General features: G+C 31.5%; 2 protein-coding genes across 4 annotated transcripts in view; one reads left to right on the forward strand and one right to left on the reverse strand.

Moving 5' to 3' along the window:
• The window catches only part of LOC149491376 (uncharacterized), a 28,218-nt gene extending 25,906 nt beyond the window's left edge, over nt 1-2,312 (reverse strand). Inside the window, exons 1-3 of the mRNA XM_089700730.1 lie at nt 2,144-2,312; nt 1,790-1,972; nt 1,092-1,235 (exon numbers count right to left, since the gene is read on the reverse strand). Coding sequence (XP_089556856.1) covers nt 1,092-1,235; nt 1,790-1,918 — 273 coding nt within the window. The 5' untranslated portion in view covers nt 1,919-1,972; nt 2,144-2,312. The remainder of the gene's footprint in view (nt 1-1,091; nt 1,236-1,789; nt 1,973-2,143) is intronic.
• Nucleotides 2,313-5,530: 3,218 nt separating this feature from the next.
• On the forward strand, nt 5,531-10,546 carry LOC149491377 (sulfhydryl oxidase 1-like). 3 transcript variants are annotated; one of them, XM_089694356.1, is made up of 3 exons: nt 5,531-7,438; nt 9,472-9,520; nt 10,287-10,546. In XM_089694356.1, exons 1-2 carry the CDS (start codon nt 5,751-5,753, stop codon nt 9,512-9,514), a joined length of 1,731 nt encoding a protein of 576 aa, XP_089550482.1. In that variant the 5' UTR covers nt 5,531-5,750; the 3' UTR covers nt 9,515-9,520; nt 10,287-10,546. The 3 variants fall into 3 exon arrangements, with proteins under 3 accessions (XP_089550482.1, XP_089550491.1, XP_089550499.1); XM_089694365.1 differs by having other exon boundaries at nt 9,475-9,520; XM_089694373.1 differs by lacking the exon at nt 9,472-9,520 and having other exon boundaries at nt 5,532-7,438; nt 10,287-10,545.
• The last annotated feature ends 2,356 nt before the right edge of the window (nt 10,547-12,902 follow it).

The following is a 12,902-nucleotide window of genomic DNA, read 5'->3' on the forward strand; positions in this document are numbered from 1 at the left end:
GGGACGCATTCGCTGCGCGACCGCCCCGTAGCCACTCCGGGGTGCCTTACCTGATGCTGCCTTGCAAATGTAAATCGGTTAACAATATCCGCACGAAACATTTCCTTTCGCTGGTTTCATACAATCATTGGATGTCTTAGTTTTTGTCACTGTCGCTTGGTGTGAAAGATTTTGTATTGACAAATCGCTTTCTTTGCGAAATTTGTAATCTCAAATGTCCTCAATATCCTTAATCCTTATGGCCCTGGTTCCAATTTAAAGGTTCTTTAAATCCTCAGCATACCACTCACCATACACAACCATACACAATGTATGTGATAGAAAACTCAGCAAAAGTTAAACCATGAAACCATACATTCATTTTGTATGAATGCCTCAAAAACCAATTTTTTTTTTATTCAGCTTATCTTCATATAGAAGCGATTTGCATTGTCAAAATTCAGAAAAATAATAAATTACCACCGATAAATAATTGACCAATTGGCCTAAAGCATACCCAAAATTACTAATAACATACTTCAAAATTAAAATACAACACTTCAGTATTAAATAATACTTATTACAATGTCATAAATAAGTACGTAGTTAGTTAGGAATGATTTTAAACAATCATGTCAACTCAAATGTAATAAACAAGTGGCTCTTATTTTCTTTTGAATAGTTAATAGATGATCATGAGTAACAATACAAATCTGCAGTCTTTGATAGCCAGTAATGTATGTGTATAATGTATATACAATACTAGCTTTCCGCCCGCGGCTTCGCCCGCGTTTTCAAAGAAAAGCCCGTTTCCGGGATAAAACCTATCCTATGTGTTAATCCAAGTTACCCTCTATATGTGTGCTTAATTTCATTGTAATTGGTTCAGTAGTATTTGCGTGAAAGAGTAACAAACATCCATACATACAAACTTTCGCCTTTATAATAGTATTAGGATTTACAGTTTTGTACACAAAATTATAAGGAATTGGATTTGGGAAAGTATTTGTGGATCAAATTGTTTATATCAAAGATTAATATTATCAAAGATTAAGATTAATATTCCATAAAGATTTTTTTATAAAACTAATAGTGTACAGCATAATATTTACTTCAAATGCTGTTGCTTTTGCCTTCCTTTTCTTCCTGTTGTTCTTTTTCTTCTTTTTTTCTTGCCGCGGATTCTCTACTTCAGCTTCCTCTTCTTGCTTATTGTCTGCTTCCGCTTCAGCCTCAGATGTGGAATTTACTTCCAACTGGCAACAAAATATTGAATACTATGTTTTGTATGGAACTTAATATTTTTATTATTAGGGTTGATCAATCATGAAAAAATATCACGCATAGAACACATGTATTAAAAATCTTTGGTTCTTCAGTTGATATAGCAAAGCATAATATAAATTGTATTTTCAATAATAAATGTACACTTATGCTAATTTAAATTTTCTAAAGAATAAACTTCGCTAGGGCAGCTTTGTTAAGCAATATGCTAACGTAAATTTTAACAGTAGTTTTCCCTTTAGAAGATTCTTAGATACTATTAAAATTTTCAAATTGCATTAATTTGCAGTGCATTTTACATAGTATAGATTTGTTTTGTTTGTAACAAGTACAGCTTTAGACACTTGTAAAAGATGTAATTTTACATTGTTTATTTTTCATCTCAGTGCAACCCCCCAATTCAATACTAAACAATAAGTAATAAACAATAATAAACTTCAAGTTTTATACATTAGCATTTCTTAAATACAATATTAAGAACAATTGCTTTGCAATGTTAAATTTTCAAAAACACATCTATACTTACAATGGAATAAGCTGCACCAGCAGATTCTTGTCTTGTATAAAGTGGTACAAAGTCATCATCAGAGTTTTCATCCTCAACTGGTGGTAGTGTGGTTGCACCTAAGAGTCTTCGTAAGTTTCGAGTAGACATTCTGCTGAATTATTGTGCTTATATTAGACTGATTTACAAAACAGATTTTACTTGCTGTAAAATTATTATTTATTTTCAATTTCTTATCTAGGATTCTTATTTCACCCACAAACTTAAATTTTTAATAGAAGACTTGAAAATAATTCACGTTATTATACTTATTTTAATGAGAAATACCCCCTTAGAACATATTTTATAAAAACATGGAATTTCGAATATTCTTACTTGACTGCTGCTGCCTTCTAATAATTAAACCAATGCCCAATGGTTCTAACGATGTAAATTTGACTGAATCACAGATTTACTGTTCACAAATATACAATAAAGTATGTATACATTTAAGACTTAAATAGCAGATGAAGAACAAGAACTCCGATACAGTTCATGCTGAATACCAAAATCAATAAATGAACTGTCAAGTGTCAACGTCAATACCTTTAGAGCGTTTTCACATTATACGATCCGATATCGGATATCGGACGCCGATAGCCAGATTATACCAACTGCAAAAAAAGCACTAGTTTGTGTATTTTCAGTCATAAAGGGCGCTAAATGTAAAAAAAATCCTTTTATTTACTTTAAACCTTTTTATTAAGAAAACATTCATTTAAGTATTTAAAGGCATTAAAAATACGATTTATACGGGAGCTCTTTTAATACCGTCCTATATATACGGCAATTGGCTGAACTGAAGTAAACAAAAATATATTGCGTTCTTAAATTCAACCGTATCTTCAAGACATTAGTCTCTATCATCTTTATTTACTCATTCTGCCTCGCTCCTCCTCCTACTCGGGTATTGTGCTGTTTTGCTGTTTATTGTATTGTTGTCATTGAGTCACAGATTGAGTGCTTTGTTTTTAACCTTAAACCGTTCATTAAAAAAAGGAAAAGGTTTGGCACCGATATCAAAACTATTTAGTAAATAGCTCATCTAAATAATGTGCAGTAATTAATAATATCAAATCTTCTTTATATTTTACTTTTCCGTTTTTGAAGTCAGTTTTTTTAAGGTTATTTTTACAGTATGTACAACTACGATCTAATCAATTGAATTTTTTTTCAATCATACCTTTTTAATATAAAAAAATATACAATATGGCAATTTTGTTTAGTTTTCTCTAAAAATTTCTGGCAACACTCATGATGATATCGGAACGAAATTTGGCCTTTTCTTATAAGGCTTTTATTAAGGGAAGGCTAAACCATGAAGGGTAGTTATCTTGGACTAGATAATAGGCATGACGACAGTATCCATAAATGATCGTATTAGTGTTTTTAAGGGAAAATGTATAATAGATAAATTACATATAGTGACTTAGAAATCTTAAAAACATTAAGATTAATGAGATTATCAATAAAATAAAACATTGAAATACTGCAGTTGGCCATTATGACTAAAACACGCGTGACGTCACGCTTAAGTAAACAACTCACGTTAGATGTTTTTTGTTGTTATGAATATGTTGAGAATACGCATTTTTATTTATTTTCTATTGTTTCACGTATGCTTTATCGCCTCAGAACAGAAATATAATTGCGATTTCACGAATACATGTTTCGGGGTTCTCCGCGCCAACTTTATACAATCATTTCTTATTATTTTCTCGCTTGAAATAATTACTCACACATTTTTGAGCATTATTTTTATGTGGATTCACACTGCAATACTGCACACCACTTATAAACTTTGAAATTCGTTTCTATAACACATATTAAATAAATATTTTTTTAATTTTCTTCGCAATGCGTACAAATAATTACGTATTTACCAAAGTGTGACGTCACGCCTACGCCATGACACCTGCGAGCTGTTTTGGCACAGTTAATAAATATTTTTTGGAAAATGGCTTTTATCTTCGTTAAATTTAAGTATATTACCGAAATATAGGGTTTTTCTTGTATAGTAAACGTATACACACATTATGGAAGAGGATTTCAAAATCTTTCGTCATGCCTATTGAGTATGTTTTTGTATAATGTTGTTTAGGACAGAGTAGAAATTATCAACAGAGTCATCAACCGAATAATTAGATTTAAGATGCGTATTCCAGTCTACAGTATCCAACTCTTGGAGGATGCGTGAAAAATTAGCTTTGGAAAAATTAAGAGAATGGTAATGCTTTAATCTTAACTCGTTTCGACGGCTTAAATTTCATGGTTATACTTAGAGCAGGTTGGTATCTGTCAGTACCTACAAGAGGATCATCACATTGTCGAACAATGAAAACGTTGGTGACATTCGCTATAATAAGATCTAAAGTCTTTCCGTTTATGTTAGGAACAGAGTTTACTTGGTGAAGATTATTAAACGAGAGAGTATCTACAAAAAGATTTTCTATTGATGAATTGTTACAACTTGGTGAAAGTGAATGAGTACTGTGGTCTAAGTGTCATGATAAATTTGGTAGATTAAAATCACCAGCTAACAGAAGAAGACAGTGAGAGGGCAGCTTATGCTGAATAATGTGTGAAATATTAGTTAAAATCCTGTCGAAGTGCTCGTAATTAGCTGGAGGAGGTATATATAATGCATTTATGCATAGAGTACGAGTTATACCACCGTCTTTAAATTTAATGATTAGGTACCCAGAGATCTTCATCAGTTGTTTCCCATTTAAAATAGTATGTATCCGATATCGGATATCGACTATGGGCGTCCGATATCCGATATCGGATCGGATAATGTGAAAACGCTCTTACGCATGTGTAATAAATTATTTAATCTGTGCGCATGTGGAGGTACCTTGAAATTATAGATTACTCGCTACCCGGACATCCCCTACTAGCCCGTAGACGGAAAAACCTCACCCCCTGTGGGACCGTGTACTGTAATAGCATAATATATCTCAGTGCTGTATTATAAAATTACATCCTGAATACCACAGTGTGGTCCCTTAGATGCGCCTAATCATGCGCATATAAAAAAAGATGGGCTTGCTCCACAGACGAGAGGCTGATTTTTAAGCTATTGCATAGCTTCTATCGCGGGCCTTGAGCGCGGGGACCGAATGCAGAAATTCCGTAACGAAAAAACCTCACGCTCTCCACTCCGACGGGCATGGAGGTGTGGCTTGAAGGCATAGCATGCAATAGCTTTACCGCGGCAGTCCCGAGTGCCACACGTCTTTTTTTTTCTTTTTTTAACGATACCTATTTTCTAAGATGGTGCAAAGGCAAACAAAATTCAAATCGATCATTCAAATTGATCACCATATGTATCATTTCTATGGTCTCTATTAAGATCTCTATAGACTCGAAACGATAATAAATGTTTATAAAGTAATAATGGAACAAAATATTAATAATTTTGTGGGGGGGCTACCAAACAGTATACTTTTATTTGATTTATTGCTAATAAACAATTAACGAACAAACAATTATTTATAGCAAACAATTGAGAACAAACCACGAACTAACGATATGGCATAATAAAAATTTAAAACTAATAAAAAAGTTTTTTTGCGGGGGCCAAGTTTAGTGAGCTTTATGTTGTGGTTATGGCGAGCCACGGCGCCTCAGCTTATAGCTATTTAATCTGTATAACATAAAAAAATTTACTCTGTGGATATATCGGGCTTGTCATTTGTCAAAAAGTTGATAGAATTTCGACTCGCAATTTCTTTCTGTGATTTCTTTCATTTTTCTACGTTTGCCTTTGCGACGTCTTGTGTTACGTACCTAAACATTAATGGTGCGATAGTAAACTGGCTGTGACGTATTAATTCAACACGGATGAATAGAGGGAAATATAAATCGGTGTTGATAAATTACTAAATTAGTTTTTAAACTAAACAGACTCGCGGGGAACTTGTTTCTGTGGTGCTTAAAAATGAACTACTGGTGTTTTCTATTCATAGGTGTTTTTCTTCTGATATTTGTTAATGGTGCTGTTGTACCAGACAGTAATGATGTAGAGCAGCAAGGGCTTTATAGTAAGTCGGACCACGTAACTGTGTTAACTAACAGAAACTTTAATAGAAAAGTATATGGTCAAAAAAATGCTTACATAGTCCAGTTTTACAACAGTTACTGCGGACACTGTCGCGCGTTTGCTCCGAAATTTAAAAGCTTAGCTGCTGATGTCTCTGCATGGAAAAATGTTATAAAATTGGCCGTCATTGATTGTTCAGTGGAGGAAAATAATGAAATATGTAGACAATTTGAAGTAATGGCATATCCATCTTTACGCTATTTACATGAGTTCTACAAAAAAGGTAATGCCTTTGTTGGAGAAAAATTCCAGTTAGCAGATACAGCAGAGAAACTAAGAGCTCAACTGATAGCTAAACTGCAATCTGAACAATCTCTAGGCCGTTTATCATCAGCTCCTCTACTCAATATAGCAGCTTATGAATCTTACACTACTGCCTTGAGTACTATGCCCAATGATGTCATATATACTTTCCTAGTTTTTGAAAATGAAAATTCTACTATTGGTTCTGAGCTAGCTCTAGACATTAATGATTATGAGCATATTAAGGTTCTAAGAGTCCAAGAAATTTGTGAGTTGGCCACAGTAGCAGGTGTTACAAGATTTCCTGGATTAGTTGCAGTTAGATCAACATTAGAACCAACACCACTCACACCAAAGAATCCTACAAGACAAACCCTGCTTAAGGCTGTTAATGCATTTTTAAGGTCTAAAAATTATGTGTTGCCTGCTAGAGATTTAGAAATTGATGACAACAATGACAGTTTTATTACTAAAGATAAACCAGCACAAGATCCTGATTTTGTTTATTATACAGACCTAGAAAAAACACTTAAGACAAGTCTGCATACAGAAATAACTAGACATAAAGTACTGAGTGGTGAACCATTGCAAGCACTCCTGGATTATTTAGATGTGCTTATTGTATCATTTCCAGCTAGATACAATTTAAAAGAATACCTTATTGAGTTACGCAATACTCTGGGCAAAAAATCTCAATGGAGTGGAAGTGAAATATATGAAACTGTAAAAAGGCTAGAAAATAATTATAATACAGTATTTTCACCAGAACTAGAATATATAGGATGCAGAGGAAGCCAACCTCAATATAGAGGTTATACTTGTGGACTGTGGACATTATTCCATACATTAACCGTGAATGCCGCACAACAGCCTGGCATAGAAGGCCCCAAAGTATTGAAGGCAATGCATGGCTATGTCAAACATTTCTTTGGTTGCACTGATTGCTCCCAGCATTTCCAAAGTATGGCTGCAAGGAACAGAATATTTGATGTAAAAGAAAATGACAAGGCTGTACTCTGGCTTTGGATTTCACACAATGAAGTTAATTTAAGGTTGGCCGGAGACGTCACTGAAGATCCTGAACACCCCAAAATTCAATTTCCTAGTGCCATCAAGTGTCCTGAATGCAGGCAGGCCCGAGGCGCCTGGAACTTACCCAAAGTGTATCAATATTTGCAAAGGATGTATGGAGCCAACAACATTCAAGATGCTAGAAGAGCGAGATCCACAGCTGCAGCGCAAAGCCCGCTATCGAACCTGGATATTGGAATGCTAAGCCTTCTGTACATATTTTCTTTTCTTATTCTCATTTTAGTTATTAAGTACTTCTTATCTAAAAGATTTTTTAGAAAACGTCGCTATAAGCATGCCTGGGATAAAGTATAACTTTACAACTAAATCAATCAGACCCATCTGAAATGAGTAAGATATATGAGTGAGATATATGCATGATCATAAGTCATAACATCAGTTTTTGTACATAAAATCACTATAATGCTATTATGTTAGGAACGAAAAGAATTTAAGCATATTATCTATTTATTGATTAGTGTTTAATATGCATTGAATAATGCATTTAGGAATTTTAAATCTGTTTCTATGAACTTCCATTAGTCATAATTTAATTTTTATTCTCTGTTAAAATTTGACTTTCTCTTATTTTATCTTGTGCAAAAGATAAACTGGTACTGATTAAATATAGATTAATATAAACATACAGGTTATACAACTTGTCGTAATATTATTCTATTAGATAAAGTGAAAGTTTGTTTCAACTTTCAAATTGATAATGACCTACTTATTATATATATATTTATATTTATTTCTTCCTAACAAATGATATCTTCAATTAACCATCATTCTGTAGTATTTTCAACTCTCTTATTTCTACTATCTGATCTCATTAAATCATCATCTCAGAATCATACATAATTGCATTTTACTTGCATTTGAATTTTGTTATCATTTTGAAATATAACTTATTTTTATTATACATTCATGTTTATTAGTCAAGTATTTTGACATTCTGTTTTACAAGATTTACTTAGTATCTAGTTTGTGACTTGAAATAAAACAAACGGAGCATCACCAATCTAAACATGCTGAATTATAAATTTAATGAATTCTGTATTTTTTATGGATAATAATAATTTATATTTATTATTTGGTTTATTAAGTGTAAAAATTATTTGGGTATATATATTTTTAATAAAATAGATAGTTACAATTTTATCTTTAATAAATTAATTTTACTTCGGTTCAATAACATTAATTGCTTTGAATCACTATTTGTTTTGGAATTTTTAATGAAGCTTTAAATATTGAGTAACACAATTGAAACCATGAAAAATTGGCAATCATGATTATTAAGTCTCTACTAGAGTATTAGGTACACTTTTAATACTTTAAGAATTTAATCTTTATCATTTTTTGGGAATGACGATTTTAATTTTTACTATGAAAATATTATACACACTATTTTATCATGTTTATACATTAAGTTTGTTTTTAAAAAGTTAATTTAAATTATTTATTAAATTATATAAAAATCGGTACTTTGCAGGATTTTAGTTTATAACATTTGTAGCTCAATCATAGAACGGATACTCAATGGTACCTGTGCAATTAATAATTTTAATGATTGTTATTTATAAAGCTCAATATTCAATTAAAATAAGATAATAGACAACTTTTATTATAATAGTTATTATATATAATATAATGTAGTGAAATTTACAAGGGGAATTTTATTTTTAAGATTCGTATTCATAGAGATTGGAGATCGACAGTAGCATATACATTATAAATCCTTTGAACAATAATTATAGTTATCTATCATAAACCGCTATGATCTTATTTAATTTATTATTATTTGGTGAATATTATCAATCAAGTTCACAGTTTTATTGAAGAACCGTAATCATTATTTCCAAGATTAGGTATATTATTTTATTCCGATTTTATTGTTTCAATTAAATGTATATAATGCAATATATATAATTCATTCCTAAAATAACATTCGTACGTGTATGCATTCCGTATTGTGATTTAACATATCATTTGTTAGCATTAGATTAGATAATTATTCATGAGGTTATACCATGACCTTTCTGCAACATTTGTTACTGTTGACATCCGGTTGATGTCATTATACAATGCTCTCGTTTAGTTTAATAATTTCACCTATAACTTATTTTAGTCGTTAATTAAAGACTTTAAAGCTGCCCTAGTAGAAATTTATAAAATAATATTAAATAATTTATTTTAATATAATTGTTTTAATTCATGACCGATTAATATTATTCTTTAATTTAAGCAGTTTGCTTCATCGCGTCTGGAGAGAATCTTCTATTAACTAGAGTCAGGTCAGTTTTGATTTTTCATAATATCGGTGGAGGGTGAAAATATGATACGATCTTGGAAAGACCAATAATATAAGTATAGTTACGCTCCTTTATAATGTTATTACGATTTAAACGATTTTTAAAATATTTTAAAAGAATGGTCATGCTCATATTGTTTAATTACATGGAATTTCGCTAAATATTCATTGCTCTTACTGGCTTGCGCTTGGGGTACCAACATGTCCTTAATATGACTCGGTGTTTAAAGCTTTGTTGTTGCTTATGAATAAACGTTCATTTCGTTATACACTCTTTCAAATTAACTGAAATTAAATTATATTTTTTATCCTGGATAATCCCAAAATGCATATGGTTACTGGTTTACAAGCCTTAAAAATATAAATATTACTCAATAAATATTATTTATTTTGCATTTGCTTATCAATTATTTAGTAGTTTATTATAAATATCCGTCTTAGGTACACTTTTAGTTCATAGGACTAATCAATAAAACGGGACATTACAAAACATATTCAATAGGAAATAATTAGCTACTTAAAACAATCTCGTTTTCCCACAGTCAATACCACACCACGCTAATACTTATCAACATGCAATCTGATGTAGCAGACGTATTGCAAATTTGTTATTTATATTATATCTTATTATAATATATCATGGGATATTATTCCTTATAGCTTGTTGTTCAAAATTCAAGCAAGATTTGTTACCTACGTTCCATCAATTAATTATAAATTAGATAAATAATACCAATTTTAATTTACAGGTATATGGCGGCTTGACTAATGCTCTAAGGAAGTATTGAACAACGAATAATTTATAGAAGTTCTATGGAAGATTCGACCAGTGATAATCTCATATTGTACTAAAATTTAGATTCCAATAATAACTAGTGCTAAGCTTAATGTGTTATTTCTATAATGACATTCTATTTATTGCATTATCAATGTATCGATATTATAAAAATAATTGTGAATATAAATAATAGCTGTAAAATGTAAATAAAACCTATATTTTTTGGCAATCTATATTTTATTTTATCTCACCAAGACGAGTGGGGCTGGGTGTAAATAAAACAAGTGGATAGCAATTTTTGCTGAATATAATAAGAATAGAAACCACGTCAATACACATGAATAAAAATGTGAAACACACAGATAAGAATTGTGCCACTCTCAGTGCAACAATTTCTTAGTACTTAACGCCGTACATCTATGGAAAATTATTTAGCAAAACACGCAAAGTTAATTATTATGTTCCACCTCACATCCCTCTCAGTTATATCTCCGCCATTGCCGGCCTGTCCTCCACTCAACGACACCGACCACAATCCACGGTTGGATTTTACAAACTATATTTGTACAAAGTGGAAAATAATAACCATAACAAATTTCGTTAGTTCGATTAATACATTCATTCGGTGGTAATCGTAAACAATTTGTGCAAAAATATTCATAAGTTACGAACATGAGCACCTCGATAAATTGTTTGTTTCCAAACAAAGTATAGGCGCTACTTAAATAAATTAGTAGGTACAATATTAAAATGATGCTTAAAACTATAAAAGAAAAATAACAAGGAATAAATAAAAATATAACTACTTCATAATATGGCACCGGATCCATGAAAATATTCGTATTTATACAATACATTTGATTTGGTTTAGGCTAAGTTGAAATTCGAGTTACTAGGTTACTATAGTACATTCACAAGTACAGTCAGAAGCATAAATATATTACCATTTGCAGATTAGCAAAAATATCTGTCATAAGAACGGGTTCAATAATATCTGTCTGCCCGTATACAGCAAAAATATCTGACATTAGTAGGCAGCATTATAAAGTGGCATCAAAATTATATGACGAAAATGTAGAGCAAATAATTGTGACAACCTCTCGAAGCATAAATATGTGACGTAACCTAGGAGGCAATAATATCTGACACAATTTTATATTTCGGTATTGTAAAATATAATTGATTCCTCTTATACAGCATAAATATGTGACACTAGCTTTCCGCCCGCGGCTTCGCTTGCGTTTTCACAGAAATACCGCATAGTTCCCGTTCCCGTGGGAATTTTGGGATAAAACCTATCCTATGTGTTAACCCAAGTTACCCTTTACATGTCTGCTAAATTTTATTGTAATCGGTTCAGTAGTATTTGCGTGAAAGAGTAACAAACACACACATACACATACTTTCGCATTTATAATACTAAATTAGTAGGATAGGAAGTAGGATTATAGTAGGACTAGTAGGATAAGATAGGATAGGATATTAAAAAGGCCAAACGTTTTTTTATTTAATTAGTGTTTTGTATTTTGCTGGGGTAAGAATATGAACAAAAGACACATTAGTTATATTTTGTAAATATTTTTTACTAGTGGTCCGCCCCGGCTTCGCCCGTGGTACATATTTCGCAATAAAAGGTAGCCTATGTCCTTTCTCAGGTATCAAAATATCTCCATACCAAATTTCATGCAAATTGGTTCAGTAGTTTAGGCGTGATTGAGTAACAGACAGACAGACAGAGTTACTTTCGCATTTATAATATTAGTATGGATTTAAATGAAATTACGATAATATTATAACTTGCCATAATTTTCGATACTCAATAAAAAAATAGCAATATTATAGGTAAATGAAAATGAATAACGGAGCAATCGTGTCAAACGTCGCTAACGTCAAATATAACAAAACAATTTCTAAATAATACATGAAGGTTACACTGAACCTTCAAATAAAATAGATCTACCCAAGTGGGTATTATATGAATACTTTAATTTTGTCATGATATGATCCTTCTAATATTATAAATGCGAAAGTTCGTGAGTATCATGTAAGGATGTTTGTTACTCTTTCACACAAATAAAACAAAACAATGGAATTTGGCACACACATAGAAGGTAACTTGGATTATTTATTTATTTATTTATTTATTTATAACACTTCATTGTACAAAACAATATAGGAAATGTGGTAGATACAAATTAATGAGGTACAAAAATTTTGCACAATAGGCGGCCTTATTGCTACACAGCAATCTCTGCCAGGCAACCTGGTAGGAAAGGAAATGTAAGAAGAATAAGGATAGCGCAAAAAGAAATAAAAGAAAGGATATATTAAAAAATGCCTACATACTACATAAACTACATATACTGTACATAGATACCACATAGTTATATAAATATACTTGTATTATACACTACACAAACTACAATAATATATATATAACAATATATACAAAAATTATAATTATACATAAATTAATGCAACTATTGCATGGCTAGATAATGAGCTTTCAACAGGGACTTAAAAGAACAGAGCGTTTGTGCACGTCGGATACTTTCCGGCAAGGCGTTCCAGAGCTGAATGGCACGAA

The sequence above is a fragment of the Colias philodice genome, chromosome 1 (assembly GCF_061535455.1).
Source record: "Colias philodice isolate Cphi_HAF_F1 chromosome 1, ilColPhil1 Martin Lab GWU primary, whole genome shotgun sequence".
Lineage (NCBI taxonomy): Eukaryota > Metazoa > Arthropoda > Insecta > Lepidoptera > Pieridae > Colias > Colias philodice.

Coding starts and splice junctions, on each gene's coding strand:
- LOC149491377 (XM_089694356.1), top strand. CDS start 5,751: ATGAACTACTGGTGTTTTCTATTCATAGGTGTTTTTCTTCTGATATTT. Junction 7,439..9,471: donor ATTGGAATGCTAAGCCTTCT/GTACATATTTTC, acceptor CTTTAATTTAAG/CAGTTTGCTTCATCGCGTCT.